Consider the following 25,519-nt stretch of genomic DNA (forward strand, 5'->3'; position numbering starts at 1 on the left):
GAGCCTTGCGAATATTGATCCATCCACCATTTAATGTATACAAATTGGACCAATTGGTATTATGATTTGTCTCATGAATCTTTCAGTTTCAGCAACTATGAGCCACAACAACAGACTCGCCTTAACACAAACACCTTTAACCAGTCAAGTCATATGTAAAGTATAATGCTACAAACAAGGACTAAAAGCCGCAGTAGGATATCAGATCACTATTCTAATTCTTGATGCAGGTAGATGTCTAACAAGAGCAATTTAACTGTGCCCACAGCAATGCTTAAATAATCTTCACTTCACAAAAGGCACCCCAGAAGGAACCCGCCTCCCATATTCCTCATACTGTGACCCAAAAAACTGCCTCAAGTAGAACTCTTCATAAGGAATTCTTTGTTGAAAGAAGCGCCAAACTACGAGTGCAAATGCAATTGTTGATATGGGATTACAAAGCATTATCTGAGTGCCCACTGACCAGATGAAGAAACCACAGTAACCTGGATGACGAACAACTCGATAAATTCCATTCGTAACCAACTGGTGATGCTCAGAGGGACGAGTCCTTATGAGATGTGTGAATGAACGACCAGCTGTAATTATTGCCATCTTCCGAATGATTTCCCCTATTATAACCATTGCAAGGCCTGAGTTGCTGACCCACCAGTGCTCCTTCAGGCCAGGGAACAAAACGATTTCAACAAAGTACTCCAGCAAGGAAAAGATCATCGCAACAAGGTAGTTTTTGTTGATCAGAAGAGATTTTAGAGTAACATTTGTTTTCCCATGAATGCTGGCTGCTAAAATGTATTCGGAAACATGAAAAAAGATCATCGCCACAAACATCTGAGACAACTGTCGGCAAGCTGTGTAAGTGAAGACTTGCTCCATCTTTGTTACAATAGGGTTTTGGCTCTGCTGCACGGAAGTGAGACCTAAGAGCAATCAATGGCCTCAGTGAAGGACTAGCAATCTATGTTTTGCAAAGCTGAAATGTAGAAATAAAAAAGTTTTCTGGGCTTTAATCCAGACCTGCAAAGGATGAAACGCTAAATGAGATTAAGACCGAAAATTGTCTCTCGATATCAACGCAAATATGCTTCAAGAAGGACATCCGATCCTGCACAAAATAAAACTAATAACTTTGAGGATGCTGCTGCAATGCAAAAGTTGTTGTACTTGTAGCAGCTGTTTCATTGTATTAACTATAAGACCATATATACATGCATCAAGATTTATTTTCCAGTAGAAGAGTTGTGTGTGAAAGCTTTCTCGGGAGCATAACCTTGGTTGTGAATGCATTCACAACAACAGATAATCGATTTATCATTCGAATTAAGCTTATGTTGTTTTGAGTATCAAATCTTAAAAACACCAAGTTACATAGAACTAAACCAAGCTTTGTAAAGCAAACAAGCACAGATATGGTGATTTCTAGTTTCAATTGATCACGACCCAGAAGTAAGCAAAAAGCATACAACCTCCTCACATTCAATTTCGAAACAAGAAACAAGTTTTGGTTTCCCAGAAGAAGACCGGGTATTGAGCTCGAAATCTCGTGCGGAAAGGAAAATTTCATCTGATAGGTTTCTGGTTTCCTCGGCAACCAAACCAAACCAAACCAATTTATCAAAGAAAAACATGAACGGAATCGAAAGGCTTACCTCCTCCTGATGATGATGATGATTAATGACTGGCCGGAGCGATCTGCTGCTGCTGCTGCTGCTCTGTGTTTGACCGTGAAGAAATAACAGTCTCGTTTCTTTCTTAATTATGAATTTATTGTCTTCTTTTTTTTTGTTTTGTTTTGTTTCTTCTTGAGGAATTAGGGCTCTTTTTAGTGTTTAATGAATAATGACCAACCAAATTCGAATTCAAATGGTATTGCAATCACCTTGGCCCAACTTCTGTTAAGAAAAGGAAATGTTCATTGAAAAGATGAGGAACAAAGTGCCTGCTTTATATAACAAGGGATGGAAGCCATTTCTTTCTTTTTCCATTGCTCAATTCATGTTTTATATGGCTTAGGCTTAGCTTTGTACGACACTCATTCTCTGCCCTTGAACTTCCAGTTCCAGACCACAAAAAAAAATACATCATTACATCTCGCTAGAATTCGTACAATTTCTCTACTGTTGAGAGTGTTGACCCTAAAATCACACACTATTTGTGACACACTCTATGCAGATCATCCATCAGCACAATAGCACCACTAATGTCCTCTTTCTTGAAAACAGATCAAAATCTACCTCAAACTCCGGTGGATTCCCCAAAAACTAGCATAAACTCATTAGGGGAGTCTCTTGATAATGGTTAGCCGCACTACCTCTATAATCTCAATGCATTTCAAGCAACAGGGATATTAGGTTCGCCTAAATTCACAAACGCCTCAGCACGGGCCATGCGCACCATTGCCGCATTCCAAGACACAAGATGGTTCATAAATGCATCCACATACTTTCCTCTCTCATTCTGTTAACAACAAGATACCCAAGGAATTAGTCATAAAATACTTGACGTTGTGGACAGAAAGTGAAGCTTATAGTAGACACATACCTTGTAATCCAGATAATAAGCATGCTGCAAGAAACCAAGTCAAGACATTATCAGCATACTGAAGAAAAAATTCATCTTCATCTCCACAAAGGGAGAAGAAGAGAAGGATAGAAGCACAGAGAGAGAGAGAGAGAGAGAGAGAGAGAGAGACAACACACCTCCCACATATCCAAACAGATTATCGGCTGCACAATAAGAGATGACCATCAATGCAACTTCTAAAATAATAGAAAAGGTAAGAAATAGTATTCATAAACATTGGCTGTACTTACTATGTCATCCCAGACAAGTGGGCAAATGGCATTTGAAGTTCTAACTATCTTGAGTTGTCTCTCTTCTCTCTTTACTGGGAAAAATGAAACCAAGGAAAATAATAAGTAATGGCAGGAGTTTATTCGCAAAACAAGGCCATAAGATGATTTCCGTAGCAGGTTTGTACAAACACTTGGTAACAATAATACACTTGGTGGCTTGCAATCTTCTGGAACGATGTCAAGCACGAGTGCATAATAATACTCATGATTACGATAACTGTATCATAATTGTTATCTATCTAAATTTCAAGATCTATGACATGGATATACGATGTAGGTTCTTGCACTTCTATTACAAGAAGAATAAAATATATTATTGTTTATCATTATCCTTCAACATAATGACGGCTAACTAGACACGCTAAAAGAAAGCTCCAAATGAGGGTTTTTCATTCCTTAAGAATTCCAAGCACATTGACACAGATGCAGAAATTGAATTAAGAAAGGACTTACAAACAAGCCAAACCCAGCCTGAGCCAAATAGAGTTAGTGCTGCCTCTATAAACTTCTCTCTGAAACTTGTATAGGAACCAAAATCCTTTTCAATCTGCTCAAGTACTCCTAGTTTGGGCATGTCCCCTCCTCCAGGTTGCATGGATTCCCAAAAGAAGTCGTGATTCCAGACCTGCAAGGAGAAAGTCAAAGAATCTCATCCCATAGTCCCCAACTCAGATGGAAACTACAAATAAAGAATAGTTTGCCTTGTTGTCTCATATCAACTATGAACTACCAAACAAATGCAAAAGATCTCACATCCCTTTCTGCAACATGTCTTTGGTTTGAACCTTTTTAAAATGATGTGCCCAGAAAAAGGGATTGAAGTCTGAAACTTCCAATATTTAACCAGTATGAAACACCATGAAAACCTTTAGGATAATCAACCAAAGAAATAAAAATTTTGAACAAGTTAAAGCCAGAATCTAGCATGCTCGGTTTACAGTCCTACTTGGTGGTAGATTCTTCTCCATCAACCTCTCACCAGATCCACCCTTGCTCTACTTATACCTCTATAATTTCTGCCATCCCAAGTATAGCGTGCTATAACCGGAAGATACTCTCCTGCTACATGATTATATGTGATTCTAAAATGTTTCCTCTAAATGTATAAACACCCACAGTTGAATGTTTCCTATCACTGACCAGTAATATATAGCTGACAATCTAAGTTGATACCTGGGCAGCGTTGTTAAATTCAGGTAAGGGATTCCCATTATTATATGTTGCTTTGACAAGTTCATCAAAAGTGTAGCCATACAGTATGTCACTCTTCTCTAGCTGTTTGTTCAAACCTTCCAAGTAGTTACGATGATGGCCTCCCCAATGAACCTCCAATGTCCTCTGACTCATATAGGGTTCCAAAGCATCCTAAAATAGAAACAGTGGCAGATCACTCAAGGAATGTATAATAATATGATATGTCAAAAATTTATAAGGAGGGATTCCGTACTTACAAGTTTATAAGGTGGTTCCTTCAAGCCATAGTAAGCAACAACTTTAGAAGCTCTCTGTGACCCATTGGCCCATCTTTTCTGCCGCTTACACTGATGAATACATAAAATCAACAGACACACAACGTAAAAGAAATCTACAATGGAGCATAGAAATTGAAACAGTAGTCCTGAACTATTTAAACACATTCAATAGAAGCTGAAAAAACTAATGAACTGAATTCAAGAAGTCCTCAACTTCCCCTGTGGAGTACTCATCCCCTCGAATTAGACAGTAAAAGATACATAAATAACTATCTGGAATTATAAGCTTTCAAATACTATAGGAAATAGTTCATAATATTAGAGTTTCAACATTTCATAAAGTAAACACCTACATTAGCGGCTTCATTGTTATTGTCGCTAGGTAATCAGAAAACCAATAATAGGAGAATGTATAAACTCCGATCTCGAAATGTATTATAATCAACACAGGAGAAAACCCAGAACTTTGATCAACATTTTGGATTTCTAAAATGTTTGAATGAATGCACATCTAGTTCACTGATAATACTCTAAAGAAAGTAGCAATAGATGTTACGTACAGAGCAAAAGCTGTTTACTAATTCGAAGCCATAAAGTTAGAGAAAGACATATCTAAACAAATAAAAAGGATGAATTATTCCCAATATGCATGTGGCACAACCAAAGCATGGAAGAATAGAAAGCGGCAAGTACCTGATGATGAGAAAGGTTGGGAGTCTTAAAACAGTGAGTCAACAAAAGATGAGAGCTTGGAGGAGAAGAAGAGGATAACATTGCTCTCCTCTGGTGCTTTACAGCAGAAGGTCTGTGAAATCATTCTAGTTTGAGTTATCAGATCAAGAAAACAAGAGAGTGAAGAGAAGAATTATTTATGCCCAACTCATCCATATGAAATGGAAAGTAATTAAAGACAGTTTAGCTCGACACAGAGAGAGAGAGGCATTACCTGCCTGGGTGCAGTCAAGTTTAGAGCTTTCCGATTGCGGCTTCAGGTATGATTGCTTTTGGGTAAGGTTCAGCCCTCTCCTCCTTGGACTTGGACGGACAGGAAGAAGCAGCAGTAAAATCCTACCCGGCCTGTAAAAACAAAGGAGTATGAATGAATCAAATGTCTTTCCTACCCTTTCTTCTCTTTGACTAGATCACGACACGAAGATAGGTCATGATTGACTTTTAATTTAAGTAGTTTTCTCCTTTGCTGTGATCGCTCCTCATATATTTTTTTTTTCTGGCACTTGAAGCAATTTGAGCAATTCTTCTGTTTTTGAAATGATTTTAGTATTGTTCTCGATTAATTATTTCCCACAAAAAAGGCTAAAATTGTTATCTTTCCCAGCAGAAGCAAATGCAGTACGTTACTGCATACTCGATCGTGTTGCAATGGTCTATCAGGTCTGGTTCAGTTATATATGTATGGTATATATGTACGCATATATCTGCAGAACCCATATGCATTAAGCTCATGCATCCAGGATTTGATAATTAAGCAGTACGTAGCTGTACTATATATATATATATGAACAAGGGCATGATCAGTGAGTACTCGATCTACTTAAACTTATATTTTACTTTCGTGGAGCTCTAGCCTGCACTCAAAACTTATATTATCATTTCATCTTGTGACTGCTTACCACCCACAATACAACAAAAGTGGTGGCACACACAGGCAAACATTTTTATTAATTGCAATCCCCCCATGGAACGGAACGTACCAACTCCACCGGGACTTTCCTTTTCTTTTTCTTTTTTTTTTAGATAATTATAATCATCTGTTTGGACTCTTTCCATATGATAATCATCTCTTTCGGTGTGAATGTGATCCATTGGCAGCAGGGTTTCTTTTTCCCTATCAAGGACATGAGATAAAGTCGTATTTTAAGTTTTTTTTTCTTTTCTTTTTTTCTTTCTAGTACTGTTTTTGTTCAATAATACGTGTATCAATGATAATATCGTATCACAGAGTTTTCAGGAATCAGTTTTACAACAGGAGTCCTCTCAAAGTCTCTTCTTAAAAGTCAGTGACTTTGCTACCACCTAATCACATCAAGTTGGACCCCGCATTTGTATATCAAGTCATGGTCATTGGTCAGTGCTTTTGGAAAGAAGATGGAACCTTCAGCCTAATCTATATGACTCTCTCAATTAATGGTCACTCACTGGCTCAACCATCTCAGGTATGTCTTGTATATCTTGATCTCCTGTCTATATTGCCTTTTGTTTCCTTTTCTTTTGCTTCTGATCGATGTTTACTTCTTTGGATCATTGTGGTCAACTTCATATCTTTGATCCATTTGCATGCACTCAACTTACTTTTCTTTTATGCTTTTGCTTTGTTTGGATACTGATGAATCGTTGGTACATAAAGAAATGATCGAATAGCACAGATTTCATTTGTTACAAGCTCGAAAACTAAGAATCTGCAATAGCACATCAGTTTAATTACTCTTCTTTCATTTTTGGCATTGAAATTTCTCTTCAACCAAACAAATTAAAAAAGATCATCTCTAAAAGTAAAAGACTAAATCTTTTGTTAACTTTTTCTCAATTGTGTCTTGAACAGCTAAAAGAGTTCATGTTTGTTAACTCTTGCTTAATTTAATTTTATCATTTGCGTGTTTGGTTAATACTTTCTTGGCAATCAGATAGAGGTTAACTGTTGAATGTGTGTTCTTTAATACAGGAGGACAATATGGATCAAGCACCACCTAAAGTGTCATCCCTTGAACCCCCAACATCTTCATCTAAACCACCCAAATCCTCTTTTGTTGATCCCAAACTGAAGCTACATTTGTCAGCTGCTTCCTCTCAGGGAAACAATCAAAAGGGGAAGGCAGTTCTGGTATGGACTGAAATGGTTTCATCTAAAGCACCACCTAAAGTGTCATCCCTTGAACCCCCAACATCTTCATCTAAACCACCCAAATCCTCTTTTGTTGATCCCAAACTGAAGCTACATTTGTCAGCTGCTTCCTCTCAGGGAAACAATCAAAAGGGGAAGGCAGTTCAGGTATGGACTGAAATGGTTTCATCTAAATCATCTGCATTCTCATCATTTTCTTCTAGGCCACCTCGATTTCCGTCTCCCCCTAAGCTCCCACAGTCCTTGGAACCAAGTCTTTCTGCTTCTTCCTCAAAGTCAAAGAGAAGAAACCGACAGAGAAAGAAAAAAAACCCGAGTGTTAAAAAGGGCTTATCTAGTCCATCCCCATCATCGTTAGAACCCCCATTGGTGATTTATTCTCCATCTTCCCCATCTTCATCAGAATCACCACCATCGTCCCCTAAGCTGCCTCCAGCCTTAAGGCAAACTTTTGCCTCAGCTCACTCGCATGTAAGAGATCAACGGGGGAAGACATGTGGTTATTCATTGATCAAAAGGGGCTTATCTAATCCATCTCCATCATCACTGAAACCCGCATTGTTGAGTTCTTTTGTACCGCCTCCATCTTGCCCTAGAGAGCATTCATCATCTTCATCTGGATCACCTCCATCATCCCCTAAGCTGCCTCCAACCTTAAGGCGAGCTTTCTCCTCACCTCACTCACATGTAGCCAATCAGCGGGGGAAGTCATATTATTCATGGGTGCAAAAGGTTTCATTACCTATATACAAGGTTCCCAAGAACATTAAAGCTTCGATCAAGAAAGATAGAGTGCCCAAAGTTCTTGACCAGCCATTGTCTCCTTTAACCTATAAGAACTACTTTGCTGCTCTCTTATATGCTGAGGAAGTCTACTTGGAGGTATTCTTTAATTGTGCCCTTTTAAAGTGCCTTCACAAATAGCTAGTTTTCCAAGAAGAAATCTTGAGTTCTGCTTTCATTTGATTCAGAATTGGAAAGATTATCAAATGTTGGAAGTGACATTGAACTTGCAAGAAGCAATTATAAAGGCTAAAAAGAAGGATGAAAAAATCTTTGTAAAATTGAAGTTAGATTCAGTTCCTGAGAGACGCCCATTCCTTTTATCAAGGGATTTTGTCTATGCAAGACCTTCGGGTAGGGATGTTCAGCCATTTGAGGTAAGCTTTTTGAATTTTCATGCATACACATACGAGGCACTATGTAATTGTGTATGTTTTGTACCATGCTCAGCCATTATGCTGCATTTTCCTTTTATATCTTGCATATTTTCAGTATGCCAGTCCAGGTAAAGATAAACAAGGTGTAAGCTTTTATGTGTAATGTTGCTCCAACAATATTCCATATATATATATATATATATATATATATATATATATATATATATATATATCCAGCAGTAGTTTCTATGTTTGAGGATCTCGGTGTTTCATGTTATAAACATGACTATTCCATGATATTTTACTCAGGGCATTCTCTACCGTGTGGTGAAGAGCAGTCATATATTAGTTGATTTCGGACATGACTTTCTTTATCAGCATCATCCGAAACGCACATATGACATCAGCTTCTCATTTAACAGACTTTGTTTTAAAAGAGCTCATGCTGCAGTTCAAGCTGCATCATATCCTTTGTTCCAGAACTACATCTTTCCTGATTGTGTTCCAGAAAAGATCTTCATTTCCAATGATTCCACACCAAAGGCTGCAGTTAGACAGATTTTAGGCTTTTATGGCCCGCCACCCTATATTATAGAGGGCCAACGCTCCGTGATTCGTACAGGAAAAACTGAATCTAAACCGTATAAACTATCAAAAACAGGAGAGGTTGTTCGGGAAGCAGCATTGCAAATCTATAAAAGCTCTCCAGATGATCGTATTCTCATATGTGCCCCCTTAAACAGCACATGCGACGAGCTGATGATTAGTCTGAAGAAGGTGATTCCAGAGTGTGACATGTATCGAACCAATGCTGCATTTCGAGAGGTAGATGAGGTACCTATTGAGATTCTCCTCTCATGTGATCATGACGGCGAATGTTTTTCTTGTCCTCCACTCGCAGAACTCCAGAGGTTCAGGCTGATCTTCTCCACATTTGTTACTAGCTTTCGGCTACACAATGAAGGCGTCACTGCTGGACATTTCAGCCATATTTTTCTGGTGGATGCTGCTTTGGCTACTGAGCCAGAGACAATGATAGCTCTAGCTAATTTTGCTAATGAGAGCACAGCTGTTATAGTAACAGGTTCAGCCAATCATCAACCAAATCAGGTGCGCTCTGGTATGGCCAGGACCAAAGGATTGAAGACATCATACTTTAAAAGGCTCAGTAAGATGAGAACAACATCAGATGACACCTAAATGGAGCTTAATTTGGTGCTCATTCAGTCCTGTTAATTTGTTATTTGAATTTGGGTTGTGTTAATTGTGTAAACATTTTCGGTCTTGTTTAATTTGCCAACATTTTTTATTCTGCTTAATTTAACACGAGTGAAGGAACCTCAACTTAATTAGATATTCTCATATGATGGATCATTTATTAGTCAGCTGCTAGCTAGTTTGTTTGTTTGATCAGAAAAGACTGAAGAGTGAAGAAATGTCAAGTTTCTTTGATCTTTTGAGATGCCTTCTGTGTTGTTCCATTGAGCATGATCATTGTGAAAACCGGTTTCAATTTGATACTGCTGAAGAAGCTGAAGCTTCCCCTAGGGTTAACGGAAGACAGAAAACTTGTGCACAACTCTGGTTTAGACTATGAGCGAGGGTTAGCGGAATCCTGGGCGTTTAATTGGTATGAAATAGGGTTCAAAACAACAAACTCATATCAACTCGTCGATCTAGATTTGGCAACTTGTTCAACTTCATTTCTGCCTCACAATATGAGGCAGGTGACAAAGTTGTACGCACGTACGCGTGAGTTTGGTTCACCTATGACCTACCTAGTAGCCGAGTACTCTGCAGCATGTGTAGTCCCACTAATATCTTGCCTCATCAGAATCAGATGCTAAGTCGAGTTTTAGCCAAACCAAACCAAAAAGAAAAAGGGAAAGGGAAAGGCAAAGCAACCAACCAACCCTGTTTCTCCTTCTCTCCTCACTCACTCACTGTGCATGTAGTACGATGTAATCTAATTAATTCACCAGTTGTTTTTATTTTTCTTGAAAAAGCAAGCTTACTTATTAATTAAGCTAGCTAGCAACTAGCGAGTAGAAAAGCAAAGTGGTGATCAGTCGTTGGCTGGTCAACAAGGTCTTTGTTTTCTGTGTTCCTCTCTTCATATGTCAGATACCCTACTTGGATTAGATCATCGATCAATTCGTAAAGTGAGTCGGTCACTGGTAAGCTCGATCGGAAAACTGCATCTGCGAGTTGGTAATAAGGTATGTCTAATTTTTCTGCTTGAACTTGCAAACCTTCTCAGATTCTTAAGTTTTATAACTACGGAATTTTGCAGATCGAAGAAACCTCAACACTCCATCTGCTTCTTATATTTTCTAGTGCTAGAGGCATTCCAAGGTCTCGCGCGTCTTCGGTCAAGTGCTTCTTGTGTCAACTTTCAAATAATCTAGCTAGAAATGCATCTGGACATCTTGTCTTCATATTCTCTTATCTTCATGCTAACTAAACAATTTCTTAATTATGTATTCATTCAGTTCAGACGTGCTAGATCTTTTGCTTTCCTGGAAAATTTCCAGAAACCTCATTCAAACATCGTCTTCTTGCAACCTCCCCGGCCACTATGAGGTTTGACTTCACTTTATAACTCCATTACTGGCGTTTTTCCTTTTTAAGTGTAGCCAATTAAGTTTCGTCCTGATGGGGTTTGGCTTAACAGATATCGGTTGCTGCTGGTCATCGGGAGTTCAGCAATATTATGGTGGACATACAAGAATCGCAAACCTCGCACCCCCAGAAACGAAAGGTCTCGCTTTATACCATTTTCATCATCCCCTCAGCCTCGTCCTGATGGGGTTTGGCTTAATAGGTATCGGTTGCTGCTGGTCATCGGGAGTTCAGCAATATTATGGTTGACAAACAAGAATCGCAAACCTCCCCCCCCCAGAAACAAATGGTCTCGCTTTAAACCATTTTCATCATCCCCTCAGCCTCGTCCTGATGGGGTTTGGCTTAATCGGTATTGGTTGCTGCTAGTCATCGGGAGTTCAGCAATATTATGGTTGACAAACAAGAATCGCAAACCTCGCCCCCCCCCAGAAACGAAAGGTCTCGCTTCCCTGAAAAGCCACCTCAGCCTCAGCCAACATCATCTATATCCAGCCTCACCGAAAACCCCAACATATTTTTCTAGACCATCTCCATCTTCCCCAAAACACCCTCCAACATATTTTTCTACACCATCTCCGTCTCCATCTTCCCCGAAACCCCCAGCATATACTTCTAAACCATCTTCATCCTCAACTCCATCTTCCCCAAAACCCGCCCCCAGCATATATTTTTCTCTATCATCTCCGTCTCCATCTTCCCCAAAGCGCCCTCCTGTCTTTAAGTCAGTTCTATGCCCAGCCTCCTCCTCCTCCTCAAATAATGATGATATAATTCAACAACAACGAGACAGGAAGAAAACAGCTTACGTATGTGTTGAAGAGGATTCATTACCTGTATTCACGATTCCTGAGGATATCAAAACCTTGATCAAGAACGAAACTGTGCCCAAAGTTCTCAACTGCTCTTTGTCTCCCACAACGTACAAGGATTACTTTGCTGCTCTCTTATATTCTGAAGATTTCTACTTGGAGGTACCCTAATCATTACATGCATGATTACGCTTTCCAAATCTCATCAAACCATTTGGTCCTGATCTTGCTTTCGATTTTTTGAGTCTTGTATATATGCTTTTGGATGCTGGCTTAAAAAATCAAATCTAATGCTGTTATTGAATCAGAAATGGAGTGATTTCCTTTTGAAGGCTGTGACATTGGAGTTGAATGAAGCTGAAATTTATAAAAATCAGAAAAAGGATGATAAAGCCTTTGTGGCATTTGAGCTTGATTCTGTTCCTGAGGAACGGCCATTCCTCTTATCAAGGGACTTGGTCTTTGCACGACCAGTGGGTAGGAGTACTGCTGAGCCCTTCCAGGTAAACTCTCAACATCCATTTAGGCATTGGCATATGCTGAATTCTGTTTATCACTAAGTTTTACTTCACTATGTCCTAGCATTTCCAATTTTCCATTCAGATTATGAAACCGAATCTGATCATGAACTGCTGCATTTACTCCGATAGATTCTCCAACAAAATATATGGCATTGTGCATTAGTAGGGTGTAGTAGTTGAATTTGAGTCATTTATCCACATTATTATCATTCTAATCTTAGTTACATGCAAATTATATATACAGGGTTTCATTTATCGCATTGTAAGGAGCAAAACCATTTTAGTTGAATTTGAAGATGCCTTTTATACTCATCATCATTCCAACCAAAAGTATGATGTCAGCTTCTCATTCAATAGAGTTTGTTTGAAAAGAGCTCACCAAGCAGTTAAAGCTGCATCAGAGGCCTTGTTTCAGAACTTCCTCTTCCCTGATTGTGCCTCAAAAGTGAGCATTCCTACTGCACCACCAGCTCTGCTTGCTACTACCCGTCATAAGCTCGATCAAGATCAACGTTCCGCAGTTGGACATATCTTAAGGATTCAGGGCTCACCACCTTATGTAGTAACTGGTCCGGACTCTGTACCAGAAGGCAAATCTTTTGCATATTTTAGGGAACCTTCAAGAACTGGAGTGGTTGTTAGTGAAGCAGTATACCAATTATGTCAGAAGTCGCCAGAGTATCGCATTCTTATCTGTGCGCCCACTAACAGCTGCTGCGATGTGCTGATGAGAAGCTTGGGGAAGGTGATTCCAGAGTCGACTATGTTTCGTGCCAATGCTGCATTCCGTGAGAAAGAAGAGGTACCTGAGGATATCCTCCGCTCATCCCTTTACAAAGAGTCCTGTTTTTCTTGTCCTCCAATAGAGAAACTCCGGAAATACAGGGTGATTTTCTCGACTTTCATGAGTAGCTTTCGACTACATGATAAAGGCATAGCTGTTGGACATTTTAGCCATATTTTTCTGGTGGATGCTTCATCTGCTATTGAGCCGGAAACATTGGTCGCCCTGACTAACTTTGCTGACAAGGCTACTAGTGTTATAGTTACTGGTAATCATAGAAATAGCCCACGCTGGGTTCGCTCTGACATTGCAAGGAAAAAGGGACTCAAGATTTCATACTTTGAAAGACTCTGTAAGCTCTGGCCCTATAGAAGCCTCAGTCCAGTGTTCATCACACAATTGGACCTGAACCAAAACTCTGGCTCAGACTACCAAACAGCTTTCTGAGTTGGTTTATTGGTTGCTTTTGAACGTGTGTATTTCAGGTCTCATGTGCTGCAGATGGTTTTTATGTATTAAACTCTAAACCAATTCTATAAATATCATCATGTGTGGAAACTCGTAGCTTTTTCAAATACACACAAGGCATTCAGCTGTTTGCTTTTTGTATTTCTTGGTTGATGATCATATGAGACACTGAAACAAAACCACTGTTTGAGGGCACGGTCCCAGACCGGCACTTCATTTACAGGGACCGGCAGAGGAATTTCGGGCCAGGCTTCGACTCGCTGAAAACAAGGACCGAGACTAAACGGTTCGGTTTGTCCGGGTTGTAGAACCGAAATCGCTGATTTCTAACGACGCCGATTCGAAGATTTCTCGTCACAAAACTAATCCAGAATCTTTGTTTTACAACAATACAAAACTCAATACATATAGATCAACCCAAAAACTATAGAACATGATAGATCTATCAATCTCGAAAAAGTCAAAAACAGAAGCAGAAGAAGTATGGTGGTCATCACAGAATAAAAAGTAGTAATCTCAGTGTCCTTATGTTTTTCTGGTGGATGCTTCATTGGCCAGAGACGAAAGTTGTACAGCACGCGCACGCGAGTACTGTTTGATTCACCTCCCTAGTAGCCGATCGAGGGCTTTAAAAGCATGTGTAGATAGATATATTGCCACAACAGAATAACCAGATGGTACTCATGGAAACTCTTGACTTTTAACTTTTAACCTTTAACCAAACCAAACCAAAAAGAGAAAGGGAAAGGGAAAGGCAACGCAACCAAACCAACCAACCCTGTTTCTCTCTCTCCTCACTCACTCACTGTGCATGTAGTACGATGTAATCTAATTAATTCACCAGTTGTTTATATTTCTTCTTCAAAAAGTTGCCTTACTTATTAAGTAACCAGTCCACTGTTGGTGGGTAGAAAAGCAAAGTGGTGAAAAGTCGTTTGCTCGTCAACGAGGTGAGTCTACTTCTCTTTCTTTTTTCTGTGTTCCTTTCTTCATCAATTTGTAGAGTCCGTCAGTCAGTCACCGGTAAACGCGATCGTAACTGCATCTGTGAGTCAGTAATCCTCTGCTTAAACTTGCAAACGTTGGTAGATTCTTTAGTATTTTTTTTTTTTTTTTTTGAAATTAACAGATTCTTAAGTATTATGACTACGAAATTTTGCAGAGGAAACCTCATCAACTGTCAACTCGATCTGCTTTGAACTAGAAAGGGTCTTCCTCAAATGATCGGATCGGTTATCAATTAATTAGCTTGTCTGTTTGTTTTGAATTTGATCACAGCAGAGCAGAGTGAAGATAGAAATGTCATGCTTTTTTGATCTTCTGAGATGCCTTCTGTGTTGTTCTGATGAGCCTGATTTTCATCGAACTTCTTCCGGTTATACAAGAAACCGTTTTGTTGATACCATTGACCTTCACTATGAGTATGATCCCATTCCCAGTCCCAGGCGCAGCCATTTGCCAACTTCTTCAACTTCATTTCAGCCTCAGTACTATTCTCGTGATTTTGTTAATTCTCTACTTCATTCTCCTGCTTCACCTCCCACCACCTCCTCTTATGAACCACCACCTCAATCAACAACAACACCACCAGCATCTCAATATTATTCATCTAACAATAAACCGTCGGTCACTTCTTTTATCAGTTCATCTTCATCATCTAAACCAACCATATCGTCTACTATTAAACCATCTTCATCATCCCCTAAGAAGCCACCTCAGCCAACATCATCTAATTCTAAACCAAATCCATCCTCCCAAAAACCTCCATCACATTCTTCATATCCATCTTCTCCAAAGCTCCCTCCTGTCTACAAGTCAATTCTATCCGTAGCATCCTCCTCCTCCTCAAATGTTATAAATCAACACCAACAACACGGGAAGAGAACAGCTTATGTGTGTGTTGAAAAGGATCCATTACCTGTATTCATGATTCCTGAGGATATCAAAGCCTTGATCAAGAACGAAATTGTGCCCAAAGTTCTGAATCGCCCATTATCTCCCACAACATACAAGGACTACTTTGCCGCTCTCTTATATTCTGAAGATTTCTACTTGGAGGTACCCTAATTATTACATGCATAAATCTTATTACCCTGTTGCATATCTCAAACCATTAGGTATATACTTATTGGAAGCTGCACACCATACCGTACTGTTCATAGCTTACTTCCCTTACTTTGTGCCTTACATAGGTGTGATAGAGTATTTTTCAAGTTGAGTAGGATTATGGTTTGTTCCTTAAATCAAGGGTATTTTGTTGAGGGCCTTTAGGGAGTGTTTGAACACTCCATCTCCTTTATATAGATGTAGCTTGATCTTTTTGTGATTTGAAATCTTGTTATGTGATTTTCCGGATGTTGTATGCTTTTGGATGCTGGCTTAAAAAAACAAATCTAATGCTGTTATTTGAATCAGAAATGGAGTGATTTCCTTTTGAAGGGTGTGACATTGGCGTTGGATGAAAGTTCAATTTATAAAAACCGGAAAAAGGAAGCAATTTATAAAAATCGGAAAAAGGAAGATAAGGAAGATAAAACCTTTGTGGAATTTGAGCTTGATTCTGTTCCTGAGAAACGGCCATTCCTCTTATCAAGGGACTTGGTCTTTGCACGACCAGTGGGTAAGAGTACTGCTGAGCCCTTTAAGGTAAACTCTGAACATCCATTTATGCCTTAGCATATGTTGGATTCTGTTTATCACTAAGTTCTACTTCACCAGGTCCTGGCATTTCTGATTTACCATTCAGATGATCAAACCGAATCTTATCATGAATCTGCTTCATTAACTCTGTTAGATTCTCTAAAAAGAAAAAATGGTTATAGGCTTATAGTAGTGTGTAGACTGCAGTAGTTGAATTTCAGTTATATATCCACATTATTATCATTCTAACCTTGGTTTCATGCATGTCAATGTGTCATATGTACAGGGCTTCATCTATAAAGTTGTTGGGAGCAAACGCGTTTTGGTTGAATTTGAAGATGGCTTTTATTCTTATCATCATTCCAACAAAAAATATGATATCAGCTTCTCATTCAATAGAGTTTGTTTGAAAAGAGCCCACCATGCAGTTAAAGCTGCATCAGATGCCTTGTTTCAGAACTTCCTCTTCCCTGACTGTGACTCACGAGCAAGCATTCCTACTGCACCAGCTCTGCTTTCTACTACTTGTCATAAGCTTGATCAAGATCAACGTTCTGCCGTTGGAAATATCTTAAGGATTCAGGGCTCACCACCTTATGTAGTAACTGGTCCGGACTGTGAAGGCAAATCTTTTGCATATTTAAGAGAACCTTCAAGAACTGGAGTGGTTGTTAGTGAAGCAGAATACCAATTAAGAGAACCTTCAAGAACTGGAGTGGTTGTTAGTGAAGCAGTATACCAATTATGTCAGAAGTCGCCAGAGTATCGCATTCTTATCTGTGCTCCTACTAACAGCTGCTGCGATGTGCTGATGAGAAGCTTGGTGAAGGTGATTCCAGAGTCGACTATGTTTCGTGCCAATGCTGCATTCCGAGAGAAAGAAGAGGTACCTGAGGATATCCTCCGCTCATCCCTTTACAAAGAGTCTTGTTTTTCTTGTCCTTCAATAGAGAAACTCCGGAAATACAGGGTGATTTTCTCGACTTTCATGAGTAGCTTTCGACTACATGATAAAGGCATAGCTGTTGGACATTTTAGCCATATTTTTCTGGTGGATGCTTCATCCGCTATTGAACCAGAAACATTGGTCGCCCTGACTAACTTTGCTGACAAGACTACTAGTGTTATAGTTACTGGTAAACCTGGAAATAGTCCGCGCTGGGTTCGCGCTGACATTGCAAGGAAAAAGGGACTCAAGATTTCATACTTTGAAAGACTCTGTAAGCTCAGCCCCTATAGAAGCCGCAGTCCAATGTCCATCACACAATTAGACCTGAACCAAAAGTCAGACTCAGACTACCAAACAAGAACTTTCTGAGTTTGTTTATTGGTTGCTTTTGAACGTGTGTATTTCAGGTCTCATGTGCTGCAGATGGTTTTTATGTATTAAACTCTAAACAAATTCTATGAATATCATGTATGGAAACCTCCTTTTTCAAATGCACAAGGCATTCAGCTGTTTGCTTTTTGTATTTCTTGGTTGATGATCTGCTTAGACACAGAAACTAAACCACAATCTTTCCTCACAAAAATGCTACGTTATAGCAAGTAAAGCTCAACATTTGAAGCTGGAAAAAGCAAATTGTAGATTGTAAGTAGTTCTGCAATGATACACCACAATACGAGTCTTCAAAGAGCAGAAGAGATTCAATCCCATTTGTAAGGGAACAAAACCGCACCAGTTCAAGCGTGCAAACCACAACTCTAACATGAAGTTTGGATTCTATATTAAAACAAGCATAACCTACTCCTAAGTCACCAGTACATCATGATCTTAACTTGAATACCACAGCTCACATATTAAAAGTCCTTGTCTCCTACTGTGCTGTAGGAGCCATCTGCTTCAGTTTTGCTTGCAAAACTAACCCAGCTTCATCAGATATGCTTTTCTTCTTAGAAGCAACCTGCATATCAATTTCGTAATTAGAAGAAAACAAGAACAAAAAGAATCAAGCAAACTAATAAGCAACGAAAGAGCAGCCCTACTCAAAAGCAGTATAAGGTATGCATTAGAGTCAAGAGGAGCATTTCTGTCCACCCCTGGGATTAGTTTTAGTTTTAGTTTTATACATACAAAGAAAACATTACAGCAATCAGCAATCTCCCAAACTCTGGATCAATGGTCACAGAAACACTAGTCAATTGCGGCTGTCAGTTGCCATACACAGAGCAGCAAAACAATGAATTTTTTTGAAGGTAATAGATATGAAATTGGCATTACGAGTAAGGAGGTTTTCAATTTCAGGTCTCATTTATGAGAAAGCAAGAAAGAAAGAAGAAGACTAATCACCAAACCTAGCAAACGTAGGGAATATTGAAATAGATTCACAAAGAGGAGATCTAAGTTTGACCTCAACGAGTTGTTCGAAATTGGACTTGAGGAGATTGATCTTGCGCTCGCAGTAGTCTTTGGCCTGAGGCATGTTCTTCTCGATGAAGTAGCCGGTGCCGACGTCGACGAGGACCTGGTCGGGGTCCTGGAGAGTTCCGGGGACGTAAAGGGAGGCGGTAAGAGGGACGAGCATCTTCTTGCCGGTGGGGCGGAGGGAGAGGTCGTGGAGGGCGGAGGAGGCGAGCTCGAGGCGGGTGGTGGCGGTGCGGATGTTGTTGAGGGAATCCTGGAGAAGATTGACCTCCAGATCAGTTTGCTCTTTCACTGCCTTCAACTGCTCCACGCTCAGCTTCTCCATCTCTCCTCTCACGCTCATCGCCATCTTCACTCTTCGCACTCCTCTGATTCCCAATTCCGAGGTCTTATTTCAATTCCCTCACTCACTCACTCCCTCCTCCTATTTTATTTACCCTTAATTTTCTTCATATTCAGCCGTTCAAGTTTGATGTTTTTCTGAAAATGCCCCTATAGCTCAGTGGTAGAGCGTCAGTCTTGTAAACTGAAGGTCTGTAGTTCGATCCTGCATGGGGGCAGCAAGGCATTTCTTTTTCCAGTTAATCCAAAACGAACTTTATTGTTTGCCAGACCAAACCCAGTGATCCATTTTTTATTTTTTAAAATTCAACAGTATTATACAGCCCAATTCGTAATCTCCTACGGCAGGAGTCGTCGTCCAATTGAGGGATTAGCGGCCCACTGCCATGGGCTACCTACCTTAACCAACCAAATGTCAACAAAGCATCTCATTTCGTAAAGCTCCAGTTAGTTATTGTTACCGACCAAAGAACAAGGAGAGAGGCTCTCAATCAAACTAGCAAGCAGTACAACAATGTCAAGAAATATCTCATATCGTTTTCCGAGTCTGGCTTGGCTGTTTACGGAACCCAAATATCTCGGAGTGGAGGATATCAACACTTTATTGGTCCTCCTCTCTCCTCGTCTTCACTTTTATGCTTCTCTACCTAATGCTAATACATGTACACACAAATCTAGCTAGCTATTACCTACCTCTTCTCGTTTGATCTCTACCTAGCTTCTTATCTACACTTGCTAGCTAAGCTAACACTAAGAAGCAGACATGCCTCCAGCAGCAGGAATAGCATGTCTTCCTCTGTATGTTCCCTCCTCCCCAACTTGTTCTGCTTCAGTGGTCGTAACAAGAACAACTACCCCAAGAACCTCCTCCTGGGGTTATGCTCAAAAGCCTCCTAGTAAGATCATGAAGATTACAAGATGGAGATGCAGGGCAAGAGCTCCTTCTAGCGGATCTGACATCACAGACTTTGATCTCTACGATCTTATGGGCATCCATAGCTCTTCGGATCACTCTGAAATAAGAAAAGCATATCGGACACTCCAGAAGAGGTGTCACCCGGACATCGCTGGCGCAGCAGGCCATGACATGGCCATCATTCTCAATGAAGCATATGCTCTTCTCTCTGATCCTAATCAACGCCTGGCTTATGATAAGGTCCACATGATCACAGTTGCTTATTCAGTCTCTCTCTCTCTAATAATCGGCAACTAATTACTAGTTTGCATGCACATATGCAGGAGCACTCGAAAATTGCAGAGCTCCGAGGTTACTCAGGGAAGCCTCTTTACTCGTCATGGTTTGGTTCAGAAACCGAAGAACGAGCAGTTTTCGTGGATGAAGTCAAGTGTATTGGTTGCTTGAAATGTGCGTTATGTGCTGAAAAAACTTTTGCAATTGAATCCGTGTATGGAAGAGCCAGGGTCGTCGGACAGTGGGCTGACCCTGAACACAAAATAGAGCAGGCTATACAGGCTTGTCCTGTTGATTGCATCTCGTAAGTATCTCCACAAACCATGAACCAGATTAAGAAGCAGCAGGATTAGAGTATACCCAAAAATTAAGCGTTACTTTAGTTACATACATATAGAATCTGTATAGGGGGAGCTCAGAAACCACCTTCATTTGTTTATGCACAGCAGTGAATATTTGTACTGTTACTTCAGGTTCAAGTTGTATATGTCATCTTATTGGTTGATCAGTCACTGAACTCTATGTAGGGTTGTGGAGAGGTCAGACCTAGCAGCTCTGGAATTTCTAATGTCGAAGCAGCCACGTGGCAATGTAAGAATAGGAATGGGGAATTCAGCCGGTACACGCGTCTCCAACATCTTTGTTGAGGTGAAAAAATTCCAGACAAGATTCCAAGATGCAAAACAGAAAGCTTCTGCACAGAGTTTTAATGTTAGTTCCCGCCTTCCACATACATTTATATCCAAGTTCACTTCGCTGCTTACTAATAACCACAAACTATCACTCAGCCTCAGATTATATATGTTTAAGTTACTGAGTTTATTAATTTCCCATCGACCATGTCAAGTAACTGAATTAGAGTATGTTTCCAATTGGATCAGGAGACAGACTTGCAAAGAGAAGCAAGAGTGTCAGCAATTCAAGCCATCAGATCCATCTCCAACTGGTTGTATTGGACACCCTTTGCAAGTGCAGGTGAAACCAGTTCCAGAAGTACAACAAAGCCTCTCCCATATTTAAGACTACTTACCGCACATAAAGAATCCAGCACAGAATCTGAACCAAACATTGGCAAGATCAGAGATGCAGCTGCTGCCAGGAAACAACCAAAAAGAAACAGCAACCGCCGAACCTCTGCATTGAATGGTCACACAAGTAACCCAGGTGATGATGACTATTGGACTCCATTGAGCAATGCTCTTCCAGCTGCTGCCTCAACCTCCCAAAGCAACTCCAACGTCTCGAGATCATCAGAACCTAATTCACCTGCAGCAGGTATTGGTGGCACAAGATGGAAGCAAACAACACCTGTAGGTGATAACATTCGAAGAAAGAGCAACCCAATTAGATGGGTGGCTCCAATGGGACCAGCAATGGTTGCTTCATTTCTTATAGCTAGATTACAAGGAGATGAAGTTGCAACAGTTAACGGTAGTACTGGTACAGGTGGTGGTGGTTTGACAGAACATGTATATGGCTCTTTAGCACTGGACATAGTCAACAGCTCTTGGTTACAGATCATATTGGCGGGGATTACCTGGTATATAATTGGAATGATAATTGTAGGACTTGCAGATGCCATTCAAAGTAGGGAAAGTTAGGAGAGATTGATTTATACTTCAATATTACTGTAATTATAAAGCACACTACAGTTAAGTACACACATTTAGCAGATCAATGATAAGTTGTTATCTATATAGTCCACACTGTAATTTTTCATGTTTTCTGTAGGAACTTTCAGTAGCAATGAAAATTTGGTTTGTTATCGACTTCCTTTTTCTTCTTTTACCCCCATCTTTCACATCTAGAATCTAGGATTGCTTGAATCATTTGTTAAGTTCCTTTGTACATCCATGTCATTGGTGAGAAGATTCTCACACTGAATGAGACATTCCCGAGAGGAAAGCCCATTTCCAAGTTTTCATCATTCATCAACTAATATCAGACCAAAGGAAAAGGAACAAAGGGGACTTCCCAAAGAATTTCCCATTTGGAAACCCCAAATCACTCCTGGGATAACCAACATGAGTTCTTAAGATTTCTGAACACGCTGAATGCAAATAGTCTTACAAAGTAGATATATTTTATTTTCAAATTTAGGTCTTCTCTAGAATGAGAAGGTTTTACCCAAGTGAAAGAATACCTGAAATCATAGTCCTAGGCTTTTCTGGTTAATCAATGCATTAGTATTAAGAATGCCAAATGCTAAAGACCTACTCAAACTCTCAAGGTTAGGAGTGAACAAAGGAGATGATGTAAAGAGAGTTAATTGATTACCAAAATGCAACTCCATACAAACTGGAAGATGTTCAGTACATTAGGATACTTTTGGCCGTTGGGCCAATGAATGCAGGAGATTAAAGATATAGGAAGTGCAGAAATTAGGATCATCTTACAAAGACTGGAATGAATTACAGCACTTAGTAGCGGTACTTGGTGGAGTAATCCTTGGGAGCAATCACCAGACCACGCCCCTTCCTTGCACCACGGTACACTGTCTCCACAATGTCAATGAACTCTTGCTTGTCCTTGAGAGCCCAGTTAATCTTGTTGTTGTTCCCAGTGCCAAGGTCAATCATAATGTGCTTGTTTCTGAAAAAGAACATAACTGTGGATGGGTCATACAGCTCATACATTGTGTTGAAATCAGGAACCTCTGAAATGTCCACAAGGTAAATGACAGCAAAGTTTTTAATTTTGTCAGCAACTGATGCTAGCACTTCATCCATCTGAATGAACACAACATGTAAAGAAACCACTTAGCACTCAGATAAAGGCAAAAGTCAATATGAACAGAGCTGCTTATGATCCTCTGCAACTGAGATACAAGGTGAAGTAGGAGATTCCAATCCAGAAATTAACTATGAAAATGATACAAGGACAAGAATAGAGGCATGCACATGATCAAAAGATGAAAGGTAACCATAATTTATACTACTCACCACCTAGTAGAGGTTTACAATACATAAATCTGCAAAGTTTTAGAGGTATCTAAATTATGATTAGAAGCTAATAAAGGACCACGGTATGATTTGCAAGAAGCAAAGACACTTATTTCTGCTCCAACTGACCTTAGGAAGGAAGCAAACAAACAGCCTCAGGCTTAATTTAGACCACCAAATTATTGATAATAATGAAATCTTTAACATTGTTTCTTGCTTCTTGTTTAATACACACATATTTAGTAAAAACAAGTATAACAATACGGATACTGCTCAACAGTCAAAATTAGGGGCCTGCATATACAGCAAGAATACTAAGTTCCAAGTTGCAACCAACCTGCACATATATGATACAGGTCATATCCCGGTCGTGGCCGAATCGGATGACGTCGTGAAGCTAATCCTCAGGGCTCAGCCAGGGTAGCCTGATCGAGTACCCATCCTACTGCAGGTGTGGCAGCACATACCACATTGGGATATATTGAATGGCTTCGTTAATTCAATTCCCAACATTTCTTTAAACTTGACCAAAACAAACAAAAACTTAATTGCTCTCACAGTCATAAAACTGTATTGTTAATCGCACGTATCTGACATATTCATCAGTTTTCTGCCTCTGTCTGTCTCTCTATATCGATCTATGCCACATATTTAACTCATCAAAGCTCGGCTCGGCTCTTTTGACTCTTTGTTATTAAACATGAAAGAATCGATCAAACATGTACTGTACTGAGGCAATTAATCAAGACAAGCAATGGAAGGGAAGAGGAAGAAACAAGAGACCGGTACCTGCATGCAAGTCTCGTCCCAATCATGGCCGAATCGTATGATGACAACACGTTCTTCCTCGGCCAGAATCGCCTGGTCGACGGCCCATCCTGAGTGCAGGTGCGGCAGCAAATACGACATTATCGATGATCAATTCCTACTCCTATTCCTGTACCAAATGCAATGCACCTCTCCTTACCTCCACAAGCAACAAAGTGAAGAATCAATTCTTTCAAAGCCCTGTTCCCAAACGAACATTGGAAATCTCCAGAAGCATCACGACCTCTCGCTTGGTGCAAGCGCACCAGTCATATTCCGCCACGCGTACATTGCACTTGTCATGTAGTGGGAGGGTAAATAAGGGATTTCCAAAACCAAGGAAGAAGAAGAAGTCGGTCTAAAACCAAGTTTCCAGAATTTTGCACACAAAATCTCAAATCAATGGCTATGGCTTCCTCCTCGACCTCGTACAAAGAGTACGAGATCAGGAAAAGAAACCCAAACCCGAAAGTGGCTGCCCTTTTAGTCATCGACATGCAGAACTACTTCGCCGCCATGGCTAAGCCCATCCTCCAAAACCTCCTCACCACCATCCGCCTCTGCCGACGCGCCTCCATCCCCGTCATCTTCACGCGCCACTCCCACAAGTCCCCCTCCGACTATGGCATGCTGGACGAGTGGTGGAACGGCGACCTCATCTTCGACGGGACTCCCGAGTCCCAGCTGATGCCCGAGCTCGACCGCAGGCCCCACCAGGACCACGTCGTCGACAAGAACACCTACAGCGCCTTCCGCGGCACGGGCCTCGAGGACTATTTGAAGGAGAGGGGCGTCCAGGAGGTCATCGTCACCGGCGTCATGACCAACTTGTGCTGCGAAACGACGGCGCGTGAGGCCTTCGTCCGGGGCTTCAGAGTGTTCTTTTCTACGGACGCCACTGCCACTTCGGATGAAGAGCTGCACGAGGCAACCTTGAAGAACTTGGCCTATGGCTTTGCCTACCTCGTCGATTGCAACAGACTTGATCAAGCTCTTTAGTTTCTTCTGCAATTTTTCAGTTTAACTGAATTTAATGTTTCTTTCTGTATCACTGTGTGTGTGGGACTGTGGGTGTAATATAAAATCAAACTTCTCAGTTAACCCATGTTGTCTAAAAAATAATGTTACGTTTGTGGCAATGATCTTAAAAATAAAACCAATTTTCTTACGTTTGATGACCATTTGTCGGCAAAGTTCTCAAAGCGATCAAAATTCGTCAATAATTTATAATTGTCTCAAATATAAAAACATAGGTGGAAATTTCCTAAAAAAAAAAAGGAGAAATGATCATTTACCCAATTTCAGCTTAAAAATTGCCCATTTGCTCCACTAACAGTTTTTTAATCTCATTTACCCAAAACACTCTAATGGTGCGTTTGGATGAGAAAATTATGAAATCCGTAGGAATTTATAAATAATGGAATCTTTAACTCCATCAATCTAAAATTTCATTAATTGCAATTTCTATTGTTTGGGTGTATCTATTTAAGATTTGAAATGTGTAATAAATTAAGAAAGTTTAAAATAAATAAATAAATAAAATAGAAAAAAGCCTTGTTTTGGAAATGAAAAATGAATATTGCAAAGGAATTCGTAAATGACACCAATTTTGGTGGAAATTGAAGTGGGGAATTTAAACAATGAATTCCTTCATTTTTTTCCACAGAGAAATTT

General features: G+C 40.1%; 9 protein-coding genes and 1 non-coding gene across 20 annotated transcripts; 6 read left to right on the forward strand and 4 right to left on the reverse strand.

Annotated features, from left to right (window-relative positions):
- Positions 1–29: 29 nt before the first annotated feature.
- Positions 30–1,849, reverse strand: LOC133709630 (protein-S-isoprenylcysteine O-methyltransferase A-like). Its single transcript, XM_062135435.1, has 3 exons — positions 1,653–1,849; positions 1,021–1,108; positions 30–923 (listed from the first exon to the last, which is right to left on the reverse strand). The coding sequence occupies exons 2-3, from the start codon at positions 1,100–1,102 to the stop codon at positions 286–288; spliced, it is 720 nt and encodes a 239-aa protein (XP_061991419.1). The 5' UTR covers positions 1,103–1,108; positions 1,653–1,849; the 3' UTR covers positions 30–285.
- A 113-nt stretch (positions 1,850–1,962) lies between these two features.
- On the reverse strand, positions 1,963–5,436 carry LOC133709629 (superoxide dismutase [Fe] 3, chloroplastic). Of its 4 annotated transcripts, none has more exons than XM_062135429.1 (9): positions 5,277–5,436; positions 5,024–5,135; positions 4,310–4,399; positions 4,032–4,223; positions 3,312–3,483; positions 2,817–2,890; positions 2,703–2,729; positions 2,545–2,568; positions 1,963–2,460 (listed from the first exon to the last, which is right to left on the reverse strand). In XM_062135429.1, exons 2-9 carry the CDS (start codon positions 5,102–5,104, stop codon positions 2,335–2,337), a joined length of 786 nt encoding a protein of 261 aa, XP_061991413.1. In that variant the 5' UTR covers positions 5,105–5,135; positions 5,277–5,436; the 3' UTR covers positions 1,963–2,334. The 4 variants fall into 4 exon arrangements, with proteins under 4 accessions (XP_061991413.1, XP_061991414.1, XP_061991418.1 ...); XM_062135430.1 differs by having other exon boundaries at positions 5,281–5,424; XM_062135434.1 differs by having other exon boundaries at positions 5,024–5,113; positions 5,277–5,410.
- Positions 5,437–6,366: 930 nt separating this feature from the next.
- LOC133711004 (uncharacterized) lies at positions 6,367–9,812 on the forward strand. The gene is made up of 4 exons (XM_062137164.1): positions 6,367–6,504; positions 7,011–8,072; positions 8,162–8,350; positions 8,660–9,812. Exons 1-4 carry the CDS (start codon positions 6,406–6,408, stop codon positions 9,548–9,550), a joined length of 2,241 nt encoding a protein of 746 aa, XP_061993148.1. The 5' UTR covers positions 6,367–6,405; the 3' UTR covers positions 9,551–9,812.
- Positions 9,813–10,214: 402 nt separating this feature from the next.
- Positions 10,215–13,698, forward strand: LOC133708881 (probable RNA helicase SDE3). 6 transcript variants are annotated; one of them, XM_062134444.1, is made up of 6 exons: positions 10,215–10,569; positions 10,644–10,726; positions 10,843–10,933; positions 11,025–11,946; positions 12,093–12,287; positions 12,550–13,698. In XM_062134444.1, exons 3-6 carry the CDS (start codon positions 10,929–10,931, stop codon positions 13,534–13,536), a joined length of 2,109 nt encoding a protein of 702 aa, XP_061990428.1. In that variant the 5' UTR covers positions 10,215–10,569; positions 10,644–10,726; positions 10,843–10,928; the 3' UTR covers positions 13,537–13,698. The 6 variants fall into 6 exon arrangements, with proteins under 6 accessions (XP_061990428.1, XP_061990429.1, XP_061990427.1 ...); XM_062134445.1 differs by having other exon boundaries at positions 10,644–10,721; XM_062134443.1 differs by having other exon boundaries at positions 10,644–10,721; positions 10,848–10,933.
- A 618-nt stretch (positions 13,699–14,316) lies between these two features.
- LOC133708882 (probable RNA helicase SDE3) lies at positions 14,317–17,669 on the forward strand. 2 transcript variants are annotated; one of them, XM_062134448.1, is made up of 4 exons: positions 14,317–14,604; positions 14,720–15,615; positions 15,973–16,203; positions 16,484–17,669. In XM_062134448.1, exons 2-4 carry the CDS (start codon positions 14,857–14,859, stop codon positions 17,513–17,515), a joined length of 2,022 nt encoding a protein of 673 aa, XP_061990432.1. In that variant the 5' UTR covers positions 14,317–14,604; positions 14,720–14,856; the 3' UTR covers positions 17,516–17,669. The 2 variants fall into 2 exon arrangements, with proteins under 2 accessions (XP_061990432.1, XP_061990433.1); XM_062134449.1 differs by having other exon boundaries at positions 14,512–14,638.
- Positions 17,670–17,736: 67 nt separating this feature from the next.
- LOC133708886 (prefoldin subunit 5) lies at positions 17,737–18,970 on the reverse strand. The gene is made up of 2 exons (XM_062134452.1): positions 18,549–18,970; positions 17,737–18,101 (listed from the first exon to the last, which is right to left on the reverse strand). Exons 1-2 carry the CDS (start codon positions 18,909–18,911, stop codon positions 18,015–18,017), a joined length of 450 nt encoding a protein of 149 aa, XP_061990436.1. The 5' UTR covers positions 18,912–18,970; the 3' UTR covers positions 17,737–18,014.
- Positions 18,971–19,050: 80 nt separating this feature from the next.
- Positions 19,051–19,122, forward strand: TRNAT-UGU (transfer RNA threonine (anticodon UGU)). The gene has a single exon. It is a non-coding gene; the product is annotated as a tRNA-Thr (tRNA).
- A 465-nt stretch (positions 19,123–19,587) lies between these two features.
- On the forward strand, positions 19,588–21,869 carry LOC133708884 (chaperone protein dnaJ C76, chloroplastic). The gene is made up of 4 exons (XM_062134450.1): positions 19,588–20,060; positions 20,144–20,400; positions 20,624–20,807; positions 20,978–21,869. The coding sequence occupies exons 1-4, from the start codon at positions 19,668–19,670 to the stop codon at positions 21,695–21,697; spliced, it is 1,554 nt and encodes a 517-aa protein (XP_061990434.1). The 5' UTR covers positions 19,588–19,667; the 3' UTR covers positions 21,698–21,869.
- Positions 21,870–22,347: 478 nt separating this feature from the next.
- On the reverse strand, positions 22,348–24,090 carry LOC133708888 (thioredoxin-like protein YLS8). 2 transcript variants are annotated; one of them, XM_062134455.1, is made up of 3 exons: positions 23,828–23,966; positions 23,376–23,483; positions 22,348–22,825 (listed from the first exon to the last, which is right to left on the reverse strand). In XM_062134455.1, exons 2-3 carry the CDS (start codon positions 23,397–23,399, stop codon positions 22,517–22,519), a joined length of 333 nt encoding a protein of 110 aa, XP_061990439.1. In that variant the 5' UTR covers positions 23,400–23,483; positions 23,828–23,966; the 3' UTR covers positions 22,348–22,516. The 2 variants fall into 2 exon arrangements, with proteins under 2 accessions (XP_061990439.1, XP_061990438.1); XM_062134454.1 differs by lacking the exon at positions 23,376–23,483 and having other exon boundaries at positions 23,828–24,090.
- Positions 24,091–24,118: 28 nt separating this feature from the next.
- On the forward strand, positions 24,119–25,013 carry LOC133708885 (nicotinamidase 2-like). Its single transcript, XM_062134451.1, has one exon. The coding sequence runs from the start codon at positions 24,248–24,250 to the stop codon at positions 24,842–24,844; it is 597 nt and encodes a 198-aa protein (XP_061990435.1). The 5' UTR covers positions 24,119–24,247; the 3' UTR covers positions 24,845–25,013.
- Positions 25,014–25,519: the final 506 nt, after the last annotated feature.

This window comes from Rosa rugosa, chromosome 5 (genome assembly GCF_958449725.1).
Source record: "Rosa rugosa chromosome 5, drRosRugo1.1, whole genome shotgun sequence".
NCBI classification, from domain to species: Eukaryota; Viridiplantae; Streptophyta; class Magnoliopsida; order Rosales; family Rosaceae; genus Rosa; species Rosa rugosa.

Coding starts and splice junctions, on each gene's coding strand:
- LOC133708882 (XM_062134448.1), top strand. CDS start 14,857: ATGTCATGCTTTTTTGATCTTCTGAGATGCCTTCTGTGTTGTTCTGAT. Junction 15,616..15,972: donor CTGAAGATTTCTACTTGGAG/GTACCCTAATTA, acceptor TATTTGAATCAG/AAATGGAGTGATTTCCTTTT. Junction 16,204..16,483: donor GTACTGCTGAGCCCTTTAAG/GTAAACTCTGAA, acceptor TCATATGTACAG/GGCTTCATCTATAAAGTTGT.
- LOC133709629 (XM_062135429.1), bottom strand. CDS start 5,104: ATGTTATCCTCTTCTTCTCCTCCAAGCTCTCATCTTTTGTTGACTCAC. Junction 2,891..3,311: donor AGGCTGGGTTTGGCTTGTTT/GTAAGTCCTTTC, acceptor CATTTTTCCCAG/TAAAGAGAGAAGAGAGACAA. Junction 2,569..2,702: donor TCTGTTTGGATATGTGGGAG/GTGTGTTGTCTC, acceptor GGTTTCTTGCAG/CATGCTTATTATCTGGATTA.
- LOC133708881 (XM_062134444.1), top strand. Junction 11,947..12,092: donor CTGAAGATTTCTACTTGGAG/GTACCCTAATCA, acceptor TTATTGAATCAG/AAATGGAGTGATTTCCTTTT. Junction 12,288..12,549: donor GTACTGCTGAGCCCTTCCAG/GTAAACTCTCAA, acceptor TTATATATACAG/GGTTTCATTTATCGCATTGT.
- LOC133709630 (XM_062135435.1), bottom strand. CDS start 1,102: ATGTCCTTCTTGAAGCATATTTGCGTTGATATCGAGAGACAATTTTCG. Junction 924..1,020: donor TAGCGTTTCATCCTTTGCAG/GTCTGGATTAAA, acceptor GATTGCTCTTAG/GTCTCACTTCCGTGCAGCAG.
- LOC133708886 (XM_062134452.1), bottom strand. CDS start 18,911: ATGGCGATGAGCGTGAGAGGAGAGATGGAGAAGCTGAGCGTGGAGCAG. Junction 18,102..18,548: donor ATTTCGAACAACTCGTTGAG/GTCAAACTTAGA, acceptor ATTGATATGCAG/GTTGCTTCTAAGAAGAAAAG.
- LOC133708888 (XM_062134454.1), bottom strand. CDS start 23,947: ATGTCGTATTTGCTGCCGCACCTGCACTCAGGATGGGCCGTCGACCAG. Junction 22,826..23,827: donor GGGACGAGACTTGCATGCAG/GTACCGGTCTCT, acceptor GTGTTCATTCAG/ATGGATGAAGTGCTAGCATC.
- LOC133708885 (XM_062134451.1), top strand. CDS start 24,248: ATGGCTATGGCTTCCTCCTCGACCTCGTACAAAGAGTACGAGATCAGG.
- LOC133708884 (XM_062134450.1), top strand. CDS start 19,668: ATGCCTCCAGCAGCAGGAATAGCATGTCTTCCTCTGTATGTTCCCTCC. Junction 20,401..20,623: donor TGTCCTGTTGATTGCATCTC/GTAAGTATCTCC, acceptor AACTCTATGTAG/GGTTGTGGAGAGGTCAGACC. Junction 20,808..20,977: donor CTTCTGCACAGAGTTTTAAT/GTTAGTTCCCGC, acceptor CAATTGGATCAG/GAGACAGACTTGCAAAGAGA.
- LOC133711004 (XM_062137164.1), top strand. CDS start 6,406: ATGGTCATTGGTCAGTGCTTTTGGAAAGAAGATGGAACCTTCAGCCTA. Junction 6,505..7,010: donor CACTGGCTCAACCATCTCAG/GTATGTCTTGTA, acceptor TCTTTAATACAG/GAGGACAATATGGATCAAGC. Junction 8,351..8,659: donor GGGATGTTCAGCCATTTGAG/GTAAGCTTTTTG, acceptor TATTTTACTCAG/GGCATTCTCTACCGTGTGGT.